This window comes from Gambusia affinis, linkage group LG04, assembly GCF_019740435.1.
Source record: "Gambusia affinis linkage group LG04, SWU_Gaff_1.0, whole genome shotgun sequence".
In the NCBI taxonomy this organism is placed as follows: Eukaryota; Metazoa; Chordata; class Actinopteri; order Cyprinodontiformes; family Poeciliidae; genus Gambusia; species Gambusia affinis.
The window spans coordinates 3,881,208-3,902,650 of NC_057871.1; the positions used below are offsets into that span (position 1 = coordinate 3,881,208).

Here is a 21,443-nt window from a genome sequence, read left to right on the forward strand (position 1 = left end):
TACTAAAAAACAACATAAAATGAACGACAAAAATAAATATTGAAAATAAAATTGCAGCAAGCTTTCTGGCATTTAGCAAATAAAAAATTTGGTAATGCAAACTAATATAAAACAAGAAAAGTTTAGTCTGATGCAACTTCAGACAGATAAAAAATGTGTCTTTTTATTACGTCTGTGAAAATATCAGGCTTCAACTGTAAATGACATTTTCCAAATGTAGACTTTTAATCAAACATTTGATTGCACTTTATTACAAAACTATGCAGTTTGAGAATCAAGCATTTTCGAAATCTTGAAAACATCTAATGAAAATTCAAGCATTTTCAAGGATTTCAAGCATCCATATGAACCCTGAGCAGCAGCATTTGTTGGAAAGCCACGTTTTCCTTTTTAATCCCCTTCGCACAATGTCCTGACTAAGATGTCCGCCGCTTGACACTGGACTGACATTGTGAGGAGCCACCTCGGCTCCTCTGGGAGCGGCCTGGCCTTGATTGTGCAGTCTGGTGGCGGAGCGCGGCTGGCACCCGGGGGGCGTCGCGCGGAGATGGGGCGCGTGAGATCGAGGGGGAGTTAACTAAGCCGTCCCAGTCCCCGTACATCCTGGAGGGGTCACAGGATGGCGCTCGGGGCGCTAATCATTTCAAATTATGAATTCCTTTTTAATTATGAATTATGCATAAATTTTTAATTAATCTAATGTTCCCAGGGTTTTTTTTTTCCTTCACATACTCGCTCAAGTCTCAATCTAATTACGCGCCATCAAGCGGGAGAGTGGCAGTTGTAGCCTCGACCCTCGCTCAAGACCTCGGTCAACCTTTCCCCATCAATCTCACGGTCGTCTCCAGACTCGTTCTTTTGATATTCTGCAACACGGAAAAATGCATCTAAAAAACAACCGGATTATTCTTCACCTGACAACAACAGAGCTGGGAAAGTTTAAGAATGTTGCAACTTCATGGAGGGATGGATGAATGGACTGAAGAATAGATGGACAGACTGATGTCCATATATCTATATATATGTAATTGATGGACAAATGGATGGACGAAAGGATGGATAGATTGACGGCTAAATGGAAGGGGGATGGACGGATGGATGGACTGAAGAAAGGATGGATGAGAGGGAGGATGATTGATAGCCTTAGGAATGGATGAAAGGATGGATGGATAAACAGATGGATGAATAAACAGATGGATTCATGGACAGACAGATGGACAGATTGATGGATGAATGGATGAGTGACTGGATGGACAGTCAGACGGACGGACAGATTTTCCAGTGCAGACATAACTCTTCACTTGTCTGAACTGCAGGAGATCTGATCAGAAAATACAGGAAAGTTTATATGTTTGTTATGATGCAGAGATTCTACCGACGGCCCTCCAGCAAACACTTTTTTAATAAATCAAATCATTAATTAGGGCTGCACACCGTTACATAAAGTGGCTGATTTCCATCCCATCCCATCCCACCGCTACTAATCACACATCACATGCTGGGAGGCTGATGGTGACTTGCACTTTACCCAACAAAAACAAACATGCAGGCCTAAAATTGACGTTAAGAGCCGCTGAGCCACAGACGCCACAGTTTTTAAATAGAAAAAAAACATCCATGAGTGGCTTACATCCACAGCCAAGATCGTGTTTTCCCCTCCGCCTCACTCAGCAACAGCATGACAGAAGGAGAGACTGACTTAGATGTGTCTGGACCAGCCGTACTCAACATGAACTGACCACTCGGATGTGCCAAGTTTTGTAGACGGGTTGGAAGAACCAGATCTCCCCCTCCAGTGCTTATTCCAGTGTTGCTGTGGGCCGGCAGGGCGTTGCAGCTGGAATATTTGTACAGTTTTTATCACGTTGACACTTATCTGGAAAGCTACCTGCTCTTATCGAGCTAAAAAGAGTGTTTGAATTCTCTAAGTGTCATTTCACAGGCATATCAAGGTTTTGTTTTCTAAAAGTCTGAGAAATATTTCTTATTTAATCACAAAAATAATGGAAAATATTCTAAAATGCAAGGCAATGAGTGAACCTTACTACACCTGAAGAACTCCACTTCAAAAACAAATGCAACTCATACAATACGATCAGGTGTAAACACCTTTCATTATCTTTTTTTTTTCCATAGAACAATCTCAGGTTTGCACCATAAAACTCTGATTTTCTGATCTTTGGACATAATACAAATTATCTGGCCTTTATCAGGTAATGATTTAGAGCTAATGCCTAAAAAAATGAAACATTTTATTCCCCTCTGTTATTACTTATTTAACAGAAACAAAAGTCTCGGATTCAGGGAGAACGGTGCAGTTTTCATCCTGGAACACTGATCAGCTCCTCTCCCTCAGCAGCTACTGGGGGATGAATGGCAGTTCATCCAACCAGTCTATATGTGTTTTATAGACTTGGAGATGTTCTGGTACCAGAACCCTTAGTGATGGCTCTTAGGTTCCTCTACTGAGATTCTTAAAGCTTGGTCTACATTGCTGGCAGTAATTTGGATCCATTTCTGGTGAGAATTGAACTCCGCCAAAGTTGCTTTTTGTCACTAATGCTCTTTGTGACTTTTAAAGATGACCAACTATACTTCCCTGATCAGGTTAGGATAGGCCAATGGGCTATACAAAATATGTTCACCAAATTGTTTGCACAAAATTATTCTAAGACGATAAGATTTTAGTTTGTGCAACTCTGCCTATTTTGAGCTCCTTTCAGAATGAGCTGTTTTAGGTCACTTTAAGTCCAAATAATCTGCTGGCCACGCCCCACACAACTCGCATGTAAAAATGGCTGCAAACAATTGCATAATTATACAACCATACATTTTTGACAAGCAGAAGTGGAGCCTTCTGCACAACCAACAAGAGTGAAGCAAGTGGTTTCTGGATGGCAAGATAAAAAAACAATAAATAACAAAACAGAGGAACTGATCTGCTGTTTTGTGATATAGAAGTTAGATTTGTGGCAGGGTTTCTGCAGGTTTCACCAATTCAAATTTACAACCGTTTTAAGACTATTATGAATGAAATTTAAGATGCGTAACACAACAGAAATGTAAAAGAAAAAAAGTTGTATTTTAAATAGAAGCAGTGCTAAGCATTTTTGGACAGAATGCATGTAGCACCATATGAGTTGACAACAGATCCAGTGACAAAGACAAATTTATTGCCACCAACTTGACAATAAATATAAATGTGTTCATGATAGACGCAAAAACCTAGCCAGCTAATTAGCAATAATATGTTAGAAGTTAGTTAGCGAGTCTCCACTGATTGCAACTCAAACAATTGCCTGGCAGAAATGTCCCATGAGACAAATAAACTACACAAAATGAGAAAAAAACTGTCCTGCTATCACAAAGTTTAAGACCTGTGATTAGCATACTTACACTTTGTCTCATGGATTTAAGGCCTTACATTTACTAGGCCTCAAATTTAGACATGAATTTAACACTTTTTATGGACACCCTACAATGATTTCTACCCCATGTAGAAATTTGTAGAATCTTTTTTCAACATCTATTGTTGAATTGTCATTTTTTTGACACATCTTCAAGATAAATATTCTCAAAGTAGGTTTCAAATAGTGCAAACTACTAATAGGAATGTCATAGTAACCCACTAAATGTCCCAAAATGATACAGTAGTCATTTTTGTAATGCGTTTTTGCTAAATTACAAAAGAAAAGAAACTTCAGCTCACCTGAAAGCTTCATAAGCAGGTCAGTCGCCGTTTTGGTAGTGATGTCGGGGCTAAAAAGTGAGGCTGTGGTCGGACCACTTGGACTGGATCTCATCCCAACTCCAATACCAACTCCAGGTAGGTCTAGGGAGTTTGTACTGCTGCCGGGTCGGTCTCTGCAAATGCTGAACGGAGAGAGCACGGACAGATCCCTCTCCTGAGGCTCCTCCTTGACGTGGACATGGTTAGAAGATGCTTCGTTCAGAGGGGAGGTTTGCTGCTGGGCCTCGGCCTGCAGCGGCGATGCCTCGGCCGCTCTCAGGTCGTTGGTGCTGCCATCGCCTAGCAGGGATCCCTCGCCCTCCGTGTCGGTAGTGGGCTCTTCTTTCACCTTGACATCGGTGCGGGGGAAGTGCTGGTGGCAGCGCATATGAAGCTTCAGGCTGAAGTGTCGGGAGGAGGTAAAGGGACAAAGTTCACACTGAAATGTCTCGCCTCGATCCTGGTGCTGATGTACCTGGAAGAGGAAGACAGAATCAGGAAACAAGTTAATGGAAAGGAGCCGTTACTGCTCATTCAAACATCAAAACTCCACACTTTTCTTTCTGTACTCATTGCTTTTTCAGCAAATTTTGTTAACATGGCAGGATGGATGGAAGAAAGGATGGAATGATTGATGAATGGATGGATGAATAAACTGCTGGTATGATGGATGGATTGAAAAATTGATGGATTGATAGATATCCATCTAATGATGGATAGATTAAGCCATCCAATAGATGGATTATGATTAATGGATGGATAAATGGGCAGATGGATGAATGAATGAATGAATGAATGAATGAATGAATGAATGAATGAATGAATGACAGCTAAATGGATAAATTGTTGGGTGGGCTGATTAATGAATGGATGAACAGAAAGATGGATGGATGAATGAGTAAACAGATTTATGGCTGATAAATAAATGAACAGATGGATGGATCTCTAAAAGGAATTTTATTTCTTCAAACATTTATAATTTGGCACCTTGAAATGAAAACACCAAGAAATAAGAAATCACTCAAAACTTCAGCAGGTAGGGAAAAATTAGAACAATCAACGACAGCCATCAGATATTATACTGGCAAACATATTTAAATAACTCTGGTGGCACCAATTTCAGAACATTTGAGATGTAAAAAAACAAAACAAAAACATAAGATCACCCAACCTTCATGTGAGACTTGAGATTGTCTTTGCGAGCACAGCGGAAGGGACACAGTGGACACTGATGGCTTTTCAAGCCTGTGTGAATGACCATGTGTCTCTTCCAGTAGCTCTTGCGTTTGATGACCAGTCCACATACAGGACATTGGAAAGGTTTACCGCCATCCTCAGGAGAGCCTGAATGAAAGAGAAGAACACTGTTGGTGTTTGCAATTGACATGCAATTTTTACTACCGGACAAATGCTATTTTATTTTTGCAAAGACATTCTAGTAACCAGAAGTAGAACCAACAGGATAAAGATGTATATCAGTCTTTAAAAACTGATTAATGTAGAAACTCTCAGACTTAAAGATACTGAAAAACCAAACTGTTAATGAAATCAATTTGTGGAAAAGAAAATCCTATATTCTGAAATAATTGTTCTTAACAAAACCGCAAGTGGCACAATCACCCGTAACAATGCAGGAATTAAGTTTCTAGGAACATCTAATTAGTAATCCATAACTTTCTGTTTCCCCGGAGAAATAAATGTGACGCGTCACAGAGACCCATTTCTCTCTCAATCCCCTCTGGCCACAGGGCTGGATCAAGACCCAAGTTTATCTTACCACCACACAAACAGAGAAGGATGATAAGGGAGGTAAAAAAAAATAATTTCCAAAAATCCTGAAGCAAAAAACATCAACTTGGGGTCACTAAGTACCACCAACAACCACATCTACAGGTTGTTTGGGTGTCCTACCATCACAAACTTTATGAAGAAGTATTTGCTAACTGGAGGAGAGATGAAGTTCACATCACAGGTCTTGATGCTCAATTCTGAAATTTTGCTCAGTGGTTCATGCTACTAATTAAATGCAACCACAATCAGACTTCTGTGTGAACGGTTTTCGATCCCAAAGCAACCTGCACCCATGTGCAGTAGAAGAACGTCACACAACTGTTTACCAAACTAATGGATGTTACCATTTATGGATCGATTTTAAAGTTGTTGATTGATGAAAGCTGACAGTATCGCCATAAGACCGAAGCAAGACATGGATTATCTTAGCACTGAGTTATTCTTTACATTCACAGTTACAGCATCTGGTTTCGTCTGGTGATGAATTATGATGCATGTTTCACATCACTGACTTAAAAGACGAACAAAATGCGACATTTGTTCTGACTTGAAAAGTTTTCTACATGTAACAGATTTAGTACCACAAATGGAAGTGGCACAAATATATAACTTGATTTGTTTCACAACTTTGGAAATGATCATTCAGATGTAAATAATATTATTGTAATATTATGACTTTATTCTATTAAATAAAAAAAAATCTTTGGCTGTATTTGCCGTAGAGTTGACCTGAATTCAAAGTCCAAATTAATATAAGCTGTAAAATACGCTTGTCAAACAAGATGGCGGTCTTGGGCGTGCTGACATCGCTCTGAACTATGCAATGGTGAAAAAAAAAACAATCCAGATTTTCCAATAAGTTCATCAAAGACCCCTCTCCATGTTTGACCTCATGGAGTATTGTAGAGAAAATTGAGAAGGGTACCAATAGTTGTGGTTTTATTATTTCTAATCAAATTAACTAGGTATAATCCAATTAAAAGTGGGGTCTTTCTCAAGGTCTAAGTGTGAGATCTTGCTGCTTCAATAAAAGGTGAATGTATGAGAGAGATTTTTACATTTCTTTATCAGTTGAGCCAATAAATGAGGCCGGCGCTGTATGTAATGAAGTAGGAGAATGCGTCTGTACACCTCATGATGGGATGCATCAAGGGAAATGCCAGCTAGAAGCAAATGGAACAATGAGAGAGAGAAAACTCAGGCATGTTTTAGTGTCTCGATTATTGTTGTTGGCTTCATATCCGGCATCCATTACTGTTTAATTGGTCTTATTAGAAAGAGGCATGATTGCATTACAAATTCTACAAGGGGCCTGTCAGGATGGCTTCATAAGTATTCCAGCGCCGTTTCTTGAAAAACATCTGGTAATCAGTGTTTGGTGAAATTACTGCGCTCAGCCATTCATTGACCTGAGGTGTAAAACCTCGAGACTGCCTATTTGCAACAATAAACCGCCATCTGCGGCCCAACCTCTCCCCGAGAGAATCAGGATGCAAAAAAAAAAAAAAAAAGGGAAAGAAGCCCTGTTTTCTTAGATTTGAGGTGACTGCAGCAGAAATAACACAGGAGGAGGAAAGTTTGGGAGTTTCAACATGTTTGGAACCGTAGCGTATCAGAGGAAGAAATGGTATGCTGTGACAAGGTTTTACAGTCAAACTGGCGAGGGATGACAGTAAAACAAGATACAAGAGTCGATAATCAAGGTCACATTTTTTCAGTCTGGCGACCAAACGACTACCTGCATTTTTACAGCGCTGCTCGACCTTGACGGCAGCCTGGGTTAGAGCAGGCCCACCCCCACCCCAACCCTACATCCTTTTTAGCATGCAGATCACAGAATATTACATCGATTGCTTCATCTGTCTGAAGTCAATTTGATCCAGCCATTTTAGGTTTGGCGGGGTTGCGACACAATCCCTCAAAAGTGCCCATCAATCTCTCTGAAAGCATTCGGTTCTCCCTTAAGACTACTTAGAGTCCCGAGTGAGATCCTTGTGTGCACCATTGTTTGGGTTATGTGTCTACATATGAGTGTAAGCTTGCCAAGTATACTGCATGAGCAATACACACACACAGAGAAAGAAAGAGAGAAAGGGGAAGGGAAGAGAGGGCAGGGGGAAAAAAGTGTGCACGCATCTGTATCCAGTCAGTGGAAAGTATGATGTGTTTGGCCTTAAGTCTACTGTGCTGATGAGTGCAGAGGGCTCTGGTAAGAGGGGGGCTGCAGCCAGGAGGAGGCTGCTGAGATGGATATGGACTCTGTGCCAAGCACACACTGACGACCCCCTTTTGGCAGCAGGCACATCCGAGCGCAAACGAACTGGTTTAGGGGAGGCAGCGAGGTCTCAGTCGGAACCCCCCGTTGCGCCCGCAGACCATTTCCCATACTGTAAGGCCAGCCAGGGCTGTTTTCTCGGTTGTGCTCTCTGCCCGGCTGACACTTGAAGCTGAGGCTACACTGCTACTGCGCCGTTGAAGTGAGAGCAAAACTATGACAAAACACGAGAAAACATGTCAGAGAAGTTCAGAGCTGTGCTTTCTCTGGGAAACAGACGACAGTTTTAGTAGGAGTAAAAAAGATTGTCATCATCTTGAAGGTAAGGTCCATATTAGATGGAATCTATCATTAACAACACATTTAAATGTGTTAAATCAATGAATAAACATACTTAAGCAACTCAGACCAAATGACGCCGATTTGTGTTGCAAACACATTTCTTCTTACTGAATGTAATATTAATTATTCTTGACTTGAATCTGATAGAGATGGACCTAAAGATTAGGATGACAGCATTGGGACCTTCCAACTCAAAATCTTCTAGCTCATCCCCACAAATAAATGATTTTAAAAAACTGAGGAAAAATGCAAAAAATAAAATAAAACATTTTTTGCAAAACTTATTTGAATGATGTCTCTATCATTTCCTACCAAATTTCAAATTCCAATCAGTAATGGATTCAAGGTTTAACCCAAATAATTATGGGTTAAACTGTGGTTAGGTTGATATTGTGAATGATTGGAAGGTAGAAAATTCGCTATACCATAGAGACGATCTATAACGTAGATTCTATCCATTGCTATTCTAAGCTCTTCCACAGACTATCCGGAACAGTAATTCCCAAATATGGGGTCACATTTATGTAAATGCAGGGTCTTGAGATTCTCCTGAGACAATAACCTACATACTAAAAATAGCTTTGAGAAAGCATGTGTGTCTTATAAATAGTTTAACAGACAATAAAAAAAATAAGACTTGAATAAATAAAAGCAACATATTGGTCAATATATTGGGTGCTGTTGCTGACTGTGTTTCCACTGAACCACTTTTTTACTGACTCAGTAGGAATGTTTGTCTTCTAAACCAAGAGTTGAGATCAAGGACCTCTTACACTTTTATTCTGTGGATCACAAGGCAGAGAGTTTGGAAATCAATGATCTCAATCATTTCAACAAATAAATACGCTTTAAGCTACGCTATTATATCTCTGGTTGTGTGTTCAGCCTCCACCAGCTGGTAAATTAACATTTAGCCCGGTATATGGGGGATTTATTGTAGTACAGTTTGTCCATTTAACTCAGTATCAGCTTGAACTACAGGGACTGTAAATGAGGGTCAACTTACACTTTTAAGTATTTAAGTAAGTGCACAAGGCTTTCGTTTGGAACAGTGCGACTGGTGTCTTTAATAAAATCAACACAGCAGGAAAACAAAGACAACTTCGTTCAGTACGTCACCATAAGAGTTTTAGTAATATAGACTGTGCAGTACTGAGTAAACTTACATAAACACTAGTTTTAGCTTCCACTGAAAAGTGTACTTGTGTAACAGAAATAAGATTTACAATTAGTGCTTTAGAGGTAACACATCTAACTTCTCAGTTGCATTGGCTAACACGGCTAGTGGGCTTGATGCTTAAATAACGCGCTGTGAAGCACTCGGAGATGTACAGTTCCATTTTCAAGCGTGGGACTCACGCGCTTCTTTGTGAAACTACTTCAATGAACACAACAGCCTCTCTATCATTTTGTATTTACTGCAGGCGTCTCCGCTCTGCTGCACACTTCACCAGCTACGGTAGAAAAAGCTAATGAGGTAGCACAGATTATCAGAATACTGGTGGAGCGGAGTAGTTCCTGACCCACATTTAGAGCATGGACATTGGTAAGTCAGAAACAGCCAGCAGACATCCAAGTAAAAGCCAACAGGTCCCATATGTTTGTTAGCTGAACACAACGTGTCACTGGAACCTTTCAACATGAAAGAGGGCACCTTCACATTTGACAATTTCTCAATAAATGTGACTTATAATCTGAAGTGACATAGTCCAGAGAATACTGGACAGATCTTTCACCAATAGCATTGTCCTGGCGAACTGCCAGGTAGCCACTCCCCTCTGCTGCACCTTTCTGCTGCTCTTTTGAGGTTTTTCACCTATGTGCCTGGAAGGCTAAAAACTATGGTGACCATCATACAAAAATAAAGATGGATCAGCTAAATTGAAGGCTCTTTGAGTGAAAGTTTCATAGTAGAGACAATCCCTTTCAAGTGGGGAATCGCACAGTAAACCAAACTTTACAAAACTTGACAAGCATGCATAATATTATTTAACATTCAGATTACCTGCTTGGTTGTTTGGTTTGCCTCTGCCCTTCGGCGTAGACGGTAACAACAACTCTAAGCTTTGCGTCGGCGTAGTGGGCGTCGGTGCTTTCTGGTTCTTGTCCAGCAGGGGCTTCACGTCCTCTTGGAGGACTCCTACAGTCGACAAAGGGGAACCGTCCTTCTTCTCTGACAGTAGGTTTCCTGCCGCTCTGGCTGCCACCTCTTTGAGCAAGGCAGCAGAGGAGGTGGTAATTGACACGAGCGAGAGGAAGGAGCTCGCCGAGGTTTGGTTGTCCGACACTGTGCTGGCTGCCGATGAGCCTTGGGTCCTCTCGCTCACTTTCTTGGAAAGTGCGGCGAGGGTGGAGCTCGCCGACTGCGGGCTGAACGGAGAGTTGAAGGCATCAAAGCGCACCACATCATCTCCTCGACCACCCCCACCAAGCGCGGGCACTGCGGAAGAGGCAGAGGTGGATGAGGAAGAGGTTGTTGAGGAAGAAGCAACTGCATTCTTGTCTTGAAGCACGGCGTTAGCTGCCGCTTTTAACTTCTGGATTGCAGAATCTGGGGACAAGCTGGAGCCACAAGGCGTAGAACAGGAGGCCGGCGGCCATTTGTCGGCTACGCCTGCCCACACAAAACCGCTTCCATTGGTGGGGGTGACAGAGTTAAAGGGGTCAAGGGGCTCTTGCTTTATGTTGGTGACTGAGGGTGCCAAGGAGGCTGGTGAAGCTGAGCCGCTGTTGTTGGCCAGTTTTCGAGCAAGAGCACTTAACTGTTGGGCATGGTGGGAAGATGGAGAAAGGGTCAAAGGTGGAGCTAGTCGGAGGGGACTCCCGCCAGCATTTCCCTAGATGACCGACCCAGGACCTCTCCACCATCAAGTTTCAGTGAGCCTGCCTCCAGGAGGCGGCAGAGTTGCTGCTGAGTGGTTTAGGGCTCGAGATGCTGCCTCGCCATATAGCGACGACACGACAGAGGAAAGAGTGTCCTGGGCCGAGAATGTACTTCCATCCAGGCCAAGAAGTTCCAAAGAGGCACGATGGACGGGTGTCGGGCAACCCAGTGAGCTCTCGCCTCCACAGGTGTCATGATCCACGGAGCCGCCACCGATCCCGGACTGCTCCTCAGGAGAGGAACCTCTGTGCAGCAGGAGCTCGTCCTGCGTGTCGCCAAACGATGACGAGTCAGAGCGCGTGTCGGAGGCATTCCCATACCAGCCTTCCTCCTCCACCGCACCGTCATTGGGGCCCTCTTCTTCATCGCCGTCCACATCTGCAAAAAGACATAAAATGAAACCATTTCACCAGATGTAACAAGCAATTTGTTGGGAAAATAATTTACAACATGATAAGCATCTTTGAGTGCTTAGAAAATGAAATAAAATTAAATGCATTATTATTATTATTAATTGGGTTGGGTGATATGGCTTAAAATGTCTTTTAAGGCATGATTTTTTGATAATAGTTTATGCATTATTGGTGGAAGTGTAATGGATAATTAGTTATTTAAAATAAATTGCCTAAATTTAAATTTCTAGACTATTCAAAGTAAATTTTTTAAATTAATGTCACAGATTGTTTATGGATGTTTGTCTGTTTTGATTAGCATTGTTGGTGGTTTATATTTTGTTTTGTTTAATGGTATTTTCGCTTTGTAATATTTTGGGGGTTTTATTGTATGTACCTCACAGGCTGCCGTAACTAATGAGGGCAGGCCCTATAAAAGCTGGTAGAATCATTGTGCCAATGAATGACTTGAACTGTCAAGATGTTTGGCATAAAGATAATAAACACTTAGTGTTCCCCAGTGAAAGCAGCAAGGTACGTTTTGTTTTGTTGTTTGTATTGTAAGTTTATGTTTTGTATTATAATATGTGTATATGTTTTAGATTTCACAGTGACTGAGGTAACTGTGTTGACTGTGATGATCATGGTGGATTTTCATCAGAGAAAATAAAACGCTAAATTCACTCGTCAAGACTGGCTGAGTAATTCAAGTGCTGGGGAGCTGCTACAGTAGGTATTTTGTGATGAATGGTACAAATGTACATAATTCCTCAACGTGTCCAAAAAACTTTCCTCAAAAATACAATTGAGACAAAAGAAGTGGTTTTACTAATTCAGGCGGTTGCACACACGTTTCAGATTGTTTTTTATACATCAAAAAATCATGCATTATTTTCATACCACTCCACAAATTACTATATGTTGTTTTGTATAACATTGAATGATACAATACAGTAAAGGTTGTGGTTTTCGTGCAAGAAAATCTGCCAACATGATTTTTTTTATTAAAACCAAACAAAATTTTACCATTTAGAAACACAAACAAGTTAGTGATATAAAAGTATTCCAGATTGCACACTGGAGAATTTTTTTGTGTAATTGAGTTTTTCAGTTTTTTTTTTTTAAACACATTTTTCCCACCCTTGGTCAGGAAGAGCCTGGTAAAGGAGTTACCATGACAACGGGTCCTTCTGGGAGGCTAGACAGCGAAGATTAGGGTAATGGAGGTTACAGAACCAGATTAATATTCATGAGCCTGCAGATACCACCAGGGAGCCAATAAGGATAGGGTTAAGGTCACCAAGGGTCATTAATATACACTTCATGTATCAATATTCATAAGCAAAACATTACAGCTTGCCAGACAAGGGCGAACAAAGAAAAGTGAATATTCCTGATACATATTAACAAACCTCCATAAGAATAAGTCAAAAGCACCTAGTCTGGGTGAAGTGGGGTGTGAAATGAGGCCTTTTTATTATGGGTTACTGTACACAATCTCCCAAACATTAAACAGAAAACAATTTGCAGAGATTCATGAGGAAACTATAGAAAAAAAAAAAAAAAAAGGATTTGTTTTTTTTGCCCAAAATGTCTGAAAACACAAACATTGGTGTATCTGCACACCAAAGCTGGTCTAACCCTGGCGAACTTTACAGCGGCCTGGTGGGTTGGCTCTTTGTTTACAGGGAAAGGAGTTTCCAGGCAACCTGTTAGGATTCTTTTTAGAGCTGCCTGACATCTGGCCAGCACAGCTCACTGAGGTCCACAAGGGTGGCCAAAATCCCAACCCACGATGACCGCTGCTCTCCAGCTGCTACAGATATCAAACACACATTCTCACATATTTTCTCATCTCAAACACATTTACAGTCCCAATATATACGCTGTATTTACAGGAGAAACACTGGATCTCACTTCTGATTCCCTAACTTTGTACACAATGCAGCTTGTATTGACAGGAATGATCACTGTTTGACCTTTCACTATTAGGAGTCAACATATGAGCTGAATAAGTAAATGCACTGATCCTGATCCTTTCCCATGCTCCTTGCAGCCATTTTACCACCTGAATATGGTTAGCAAGAGTAAAGAGAGGGGGAAAAGAGACAGTGAGTCATACAGGCCAAGCCTTGACCTATTTCCATGTGACATGCGAAAAGCAGTAAGAGTCACTAATGGCTGTAATATGGTTAGAGGGAAATAGCTGGATTGCTGACCTGAGGTTCCAACTTTAAGGCTGAACTCTCTTCCTTCCTGAGTTTACGCTAAAATCCCGGGGTTAGGTACAGTGGACCACGACGCTGTACCACCAGAATCCTGGCTGAGTGCTAAAGTGCACCGATGAACTTCACTAACGTAGCTTCGTGTGTCACAGGCAAGCCACCCCCGTGGGCAAACTGGCATTTTCCAGGGTCGAGGTCTCCAGCCCAACCTCGAAGGGCACTTCAGCTGAGCCTTGTGTTCGCAACTGCTGCTAAGAGTCATTCACATGCAAGGAGAGAAAAAAAATAGAAGCTATATGCAACTTAAATCTGGACCTTTATGCTTCTGGCTCGTTTTGATAAAAAAAAAAAATGTTTTAGGGTCTTGTGTCACAAACTTAGTGGATGCAACATTCAAATAGTAAAACTGAAATTAAATTAAAGGACTCAATGTTTTGAATTGAGTAAAAACATCAATTAAATAACATTGATTATTTAATTGAAAATATTTTTTGATTAAAATTTTTTTTTTATTTAATTGATTTTGTTTCATTTTGATTAAGAGTGGTACTGAAACAGATTGAAAATTTTGACAGTTAATAGTTTGTTTGCTTTTTTAAACATACAAAAGTCCTAAGATGGAACTTTTATGGCACTTTTCTGGTACTCCAAAAAATCTGCCATACAAGCTACTCATATTCGCTGACAGAGCCACTTCTCTTGGCCTACTGGGGGTTAATTTTTTGTTTCAGAAAAGATCTGACTGGATGCTGGAAAAAACTACTTTTGTGGTCAAGTTGTGCTAGAAGGAGGTAACCCATCGGCGAAGCTATTGAAGCCAAAAATACATCTTTGTTCTAAACATTATGCAGCAAGAAAAGATGCTGATGACACTAACGTTGGCATCAAAAATCCACTTTCTAAAATATTATTTACAGGATTATTTTTTTAAAGCAACTTATAAATGAACAGGTGTTCCTGAAACACTTGAAAGCACGTCCACCAATCTGATTGAATAACCTAAATAACAAATCAATTTGTAGTAAAGCTCATATGTTTATTTCTTCAATGATTTAACAACAAGAAAGACTTTTTAAATTAAATATACAAATTTTTTCAATATATGGTTTTCAATTAAGACATGATTTATTTCGATTAATTAATTACAGACCCTGCAATTAACTTGATTAAAAATTTTAATTACATCCCACCACTAATTTGGATCCTTACAGCTGTTTTCTAAATGTATTTTAAGAAGTGAGTAAATACTTAAAGCTTTTGTTTTCATAATTTCAAATGTTGGGAGAACATGGCATATCATATTTCTTACCAGTATACAGAAAATTAACACAACCCCCCCCTCCCCCGAAATTTAACCATGAAATAATGATGTTTTGTTTCCTACAAACTACAACATTTACTGCATTAACTGAAAAATACTAGAAGATTTAGCTTCCCTGTGAATCACCGAGCTAACATTCAGTGGAATAACCACTGTGCTTCTGAGAACTGCTTCACATCTGTGTTGCATGGACCAACTTCTGGCACCAGAGAAAAGGTTTCCCAGCACGGGACGACTGGACTACATTCCACATTTCATCAGCAGTTCTTGGTTTTATTCAGCAACAGTCGGTGTGACCCAAGGTTTCCATCTGGATTAAGGTTCTGCTAAAGGGTTGATCAACGTTAACAATGTCGGGAACAAAGATGATGCTCACAAGGAGGTAGGTGTTGTTGTCTGGTTGAAACAACTTTTAGGGTCATTTTCTTTTCAGAATAAGGCAACACACCCCTTAATGTAATTCTATGTACCGGTACTTAAACACCCATGATACAGTTGAAACCACAGGTTTACATACATCATGGGTTAACGGTGGTCATTATGACCAAACGGTTCAACTGTAGTTTCATCAGACCAGATGACATGTTTCTAAAAATTACGTTTTTTGTCAATGTACATTTGTAAACTGCAATCTGGCATTTTAAGTTTCTTTAGGAGTATTGGCTTCCTCCTCACTGAGTGATTGTTCAGTCCATGTCAACACATTTATTCACTCGTAAACGACATCTCAAAAGATTGATTCAAGACTACAATTTCTGGTGTTGAGTCTGTACACTCAATACCAGGAGGATCTTAATTGCCTTTTATTTTAAATAAAATAAAAATTGACCTGTAATTTGAAGCTTAATTTCCGGCAGAAAAATATCAGTAAGTATGGCAAGGCCTACGTTGCCCTTGGGTTTACTGTGAATGCAATATGATATGCACTTTCCATGTCTTCTGATAAGCTAAAAGATAATAAGATGCTGTAATTTTATTCACAAAATTCTTTAAAAAGTTTTATCTTTTTAGGAAAGGAATAAGCTGCTGAAGCTCACAAGTAATCAATGATTGCAGTTAAGTTTTGAATTGTACTGAGTTTGGTATAAAAATACACATCTCTGTGAATCATTTGGACTTTTTCATTTTTGAGAATCACACACACTTGAAATAGTTTTAAAGTTTAGCACAATAAAATGAGCTACAATTTAAAATTAAAGTTGTTGTAGGTCTAATTTTGAATGCTTGTGCAAAAAACACATACAGTAGATTGTATAGACAAATTCTTAAACTTATCAGCTTCTCAATAATTATTAAATTTAGGGAGGCATGTATGAAAATAATTGAGAACGACTGCTCTAAGGTTACTCTAACCCTATTGGTTGTATTTTTATGGCATCTCTGCTTAATTTTAAACATTACAAGTTCCACATGCATGATACTCACACATTTGTTTGCTCAACAGTGGTATTACACCACACAACTGCAGGGAAATCCCTGGAGCAGATGTTTTTCTTAAGTGTTACTCTAAGGCAGGGGTGCCCAGAGTCGGTCCTCGAGGGCCGGCATACTGCACGTTTTAGTTCTCTCCCTGGTGGCACCAACAACATTTTCAGCATGTCAGTGTTCTTAGGCCTTCTAATGAGCCATCATTTGATCCAGGTGCGTTAAACCAGGGAGAGAACTAAAACATGCAGGATGCCGGCCCTCCAGGACCCACTTTGGGGACCCCTGCTCTAAGGTTATGCCCTCCCTCTATTGCATTGCTTCTGAGATGCAGTCAAGCGCTTTGCCTCTGGAACGTGGTTGGCGTGGTGACTGTAACCACACACCCCGACCGCCCGCCACCCCGGGTGATGGAGATGCAGAGAAACGGGCTGAGGCGGCAAGCGTCTGCCACTGAAAGGGGACCGTTTAGCTGTGTAATGGCGGGGATGACTTGCATGTTGAGACAAACAGCTGCAGGGTGCTCAGCAGTCGGGATCTGTTATCGCTCACACACAAATGATTCATTGGTGCAGCGCAGAAGGATGATCTTTCTGGGCCACAAATAATGCATAGCATCACTACTTTATAGACAAAGACACCTAGGAAGTCCAGACGGAGTTTATATAAATAGACTGAAGGGAATCAATGGTGACAACAACAAGCCATCTAAGGTCTTAAAGCAGATGTACACAAATCAAGTCATATATGTTGTTCTCCAACATTAATAATACAAAATTGTTGGATGAACCAATAGCAAAAAAGAAAGGAGCTTATTAGATTCCAGTGATTATCATTTTAGAAATGCAGAATATCAAATTTTTAATCAAATAATTTGTTCTGTCTAAATATTTCTATACATCTCTACTAATTTCAAGTGTACCAATATACCTAAAGTAGAATTAAGACAAAAGATACTAGCAAGAATATGTGTTTTGCAGTGAAATATTTACAGTATGATTAGATATCTTACCATCTAATTTCCATTGATCCACTTTATTATTCTGAGGTTAATTCTGCTACCAGCTGCTATGAAAAATGATATTTTGGGTTGTTAATCAAATATGTTTCAAGATCAATCCACCATGGAGGTTTAAATTAGTTAAAAACCATAAAATACATTTTAGTCATTGTGTTCTGGCAGATGAACCCATAAACATGTATGTGTACATTCTTCCTTAGCTAGGCATGAAAAGTGGCGTCAGCGTCCCCAGGCAAGAACAGGGTGACAGTGGGGGGAAGGCAAAGGAAAGAAGGAAGAGATAAAGGGATAAATAAGGGAGGGGCTGATTTGGCTGGGCAGCCAAGAAGAAGAGGCCATTAGCCGATTAAGGTTGGAAGGGGATGCATCAATACTGCACCGATGTCAAAAGGAGAGTCATGCCCATGAGCTAATATAAGAATGAGGGAGAGACCCAGAGACAGAGAGAGGTAGTGTAGGTCAGCGAGTCAGTAAAATCTCAAAGACTGCTGACCGCAAAGCGACCGCAGAGCCGTGGAGAGCGAGGCAACATAAAAGACTGCCACAACATACTCCGACTAAAGCCATCACATTTACATGACCAAAATGATTAGCCTCCCTCTCCTGCCAAGGCAGCAAGGGTGACAGTTGTGTGCGGGCACGTTTGTGCCTCTATAGCTGGGTTAAGGGTGTTTGAGCAGGGGGTGAGGACACGGGAAGGGAAGCAGAGAGTATGGAGGTAGTGCCGAAGAAGCTTTGACGGTAATTAAGTGTCCAGCTGAGCCCTACTGGGCCTTGCAACGGCCGCGGGCTATGCTAATGAGCATGCCCAGTGGTCAGGCCTGGCTTAATAAGCGCTCGCTGGACAATATGGTGGGAGAGATGCACCACGGCAGACTCACTTCTCAACAAATGACTAACAGCCTTCCCAAGGAGGAATGTAATTCCATTAATTGGGACACATTGGATAATGCTCGCCCCCCTTTCCTTTTTTGCATAATCTGTCACCTACTTGATCCCTTTTGCACTCTTCTCAATCACTTCTCCACTTAAAACTCTTGCTGCCTTTCCATTTCTGCCAGAAAGCAAACAATAAAATACATATTGAACAAATTAAATAGATGTCCCTTCAGTCGTTTTACTGCCATTACAGCAAGAAACTCTAATAATTCTAGTTTATGTTCATGGTTATTTTCACTAGAAGGTAATGAAATCTGACAACCAAGCAATGGATAAGATCACTGAAGCAAGTTGGCATGAAGAACAGTGGGCATTTACTTTTAATTAACTTAGTGATTACACAGTTTAAAGCTTCTTGATAAACTATGGAAGAAAAAAAGAAAACTAAACTATTCACACCAAACATGACATCAAGATACTACAAGGAACAAACCAAAATAAAAAAAGCAGTCAAATTAAAATCCAATATGTTTTTGACCTCTATTTACACAAGTTGTCTCACTGAGATCCAAGATCTTATTTACAAGTGAGAACTGTCTTGATAAAGACAAAAAAATTAAATTAAATACAGCAACAATTCAAATAATTAAGATATTTTAATTAAATGAGGCTAATAAAATGAACTAACAAAATAGGCCAAGTTTCATAAGAAGTTTTCTCTTTTTGTGTTAAAAGAATTTTGAATTGTTCCAAAGGAATAAAATAATAATTTAAAATTGACTGTAAAATGAATGTCCAGTAAATAAACTGAACTCCTGGTACCCTGAACAATCAAATTGATGTTTTACTTTCACACAGTGTTCATCCTGAGGAAAACAAAAATCTCACAACTGTGTTTCTGTCAGGCATTAAATGTTCTGCCAAAAATAAAAAATAAAAAAACACACCAGAAAGCCCCATAAAATCCATTTGGTAACCACAATTGGACAATTTTCAGCTTAACTGGCTATGATCGGGAACAAGAAACATAAAAATCTAATCTTTTAGCAGTCAGTAAACGCACCATACCGTATCTTCAATATCAGCAAGATGCTTAACTGTCAGTGGAAGCAGAGAAGTACATGAAGGCATTTAAAAGGCAAGTATATTTTCAACATGTTGAAACATTTTAGGATATGTATCCAAGGGTCATTAAGTCTGGCTTAGTTTTTAACTTGATAATTGTATTAGGAGGCAACAACAACACAGCTAGTGGCAGATTCATGCATGACAAGTGTAAAAGTGAACATTTCTTCTGATTGGAGCTGGGAGGACTGATGAACAAGGACTGGGCAATCTGTGAGTGCTTTGGTAGGACAAGAAGGCTGATTATTGAAAAGAATAACAATTATATGAGGCACTGAGTCATCAGAAATCTCCAGGTAATCTGATGGAAGAAGTCAAACTAAAATAAAGGAGTGGTTATTTTGGGTTACTTGGTAAAACCTGGATAAAAGGAGTAGGAGGTTTGCAGTTGTGACATTTCAAATAAAAAAAAGATCAAATAAATAAATAAAAAAATCTGAAAGAAAGTTCCTTTGTAGCTCTAAAACTACTTGGGTTGTTTTTGCCCATTCATATTTTATTTCATTCATATTTTGTTTGAATGAAATATTCAAAATTCATATTTTGTTTGAATGAAATATTCAAACAAAATATGAATTTTGTTTCATTCATATTACAAGACATTGATTGTCGTTTTCGTGATAATACGTCTATATCTGAAATACATTTGGAGATCAACAAACAAATACAAACAACAGGCTACTTTAATACACCATATACAAAGAGTGGTGCTATTGCACTGACAAACAGTATAAAACTAGAAAATTCCTGAAGAAATTTAACTGGGGCCTGCCAAAGTGTGCCCGTCGGTTTGGACCCAGCGTTCTGATGCTAACAATTTGCATCAATGCTAAAGAAAGCTGCAATGTAATCAATAGCATGTGGAGAATCACAAGAATGTTAAGTAAGCTGGACATGCAACATTCAGTATGATAAAGCAAGTGCATTAGCTAAAATGAGCAAATATGCTAATATAAGCATAAATACTTTCAGTAGCATGTGGGGTATCATTAGAATGTTTACTGTCATTTACTTACTCCATTAAGTATACTAAACATGGCTAATAAGTCTGAAAAATAATTTAAGCTAAAAGGCTAATGCTAATGAACTGCCTTGCTGCAAGGCAAAGTTCTAACCTCGGATAAACAGATAATGCAGAATGATATCACTGCACGCCTCGATGCACTATCAGTCCAGAGGGCATTTTGAGGCTTTTATTTTGAAATTTGCAGTAAGCTTCATATTAAATGCCCACACTAATCCAATGTGTAAGAGTGCTTTGGATAAACCAGTCACATAAAGCCAAAAGAGCAATTACATGATGTAAAAATTCCCAAGGCTTTTATTTTGAAATTTTTGTTAAGCTTCATTTGAAAGGGTCAAAGTCATCCCATGTAACAGTCATTGGATTAAATCAGTCATATAACGCTCAAAAAGCAATGACCTGATGTAAAAATTATCAAGGGCTTTTATTTTGAAATTTTCAGTAAGCTGCCTTTCAAAGGGCTAGACTCATCCCCTGTGTAACAGTGACAGGGTTAAATTAGTTATATACAGCCCATAGCAGCAAGTTTTTCTAACGGCCATCTCAGTCCTCCTCTGTTTTAACTGAACTAGTAGTTGAACTACAGTGATGCGTTTGAAGTCCTCAGCAGCTCTCCCTGCTCTGGGTTCCGTTGCCATGGTAAATAATCCTCTGCCAGCTGTGAGTGAGACATCCAGGGGAGACAATCTCTTTGAGCCAGCCAGTTTGACTAAAAAAGCATGGCAAAAACTGTTTCCGTTCGGGAACCGTAATACATATTCGAAAACCGTTTGAAGCATATGAGAGGGCTATTTGTCGCCTCACATAGTCCCGCCATTCATATCTCTACCTCACTCACAGTATTAACAGCGATGAGATAAAAAAGTGTGTGCCAAGGTCTGAAATTTATCAGAAATACATGGAAGTGAATCAGTGAGATCTGTCTGCTACCCTGGCGCATGACTTTGCTCTGAAGCACCGTAAGCGCTAGATAATTTTTGAAAACATTTGACCGGAGAGCAGGCACGCG

The 21,443-nt window shown here is 39.9% G+C and overlaps 1 protein-coding gene across 1 annotated transcript in view; it reads right to left on the reverse strand.

Annotated features, from left to right (window-relative positions):
• The window catches only part of znf827 (zinc finger protein 827), a 96,084-nt gene that overhangs the window by 51,400 nt on the left and 23,241 nt on the right, over positions 1-21,443 (reverse strand). The window contains 5 exon segments of the mRNA XM_044114662.1: positions 3,710-4,205; positions 4,902-5,074; positions 10,144-10,977; positions 10,980-11,056; positions 11,058-11,400. Coding sequence (XP_043970597.1) covers positions 3,710-4,205; positions 4,902-5,074; positions 10,144-10,977; positions 10,980-11,056; positions 11,058-11,400 — 1,923 coding nt within the window.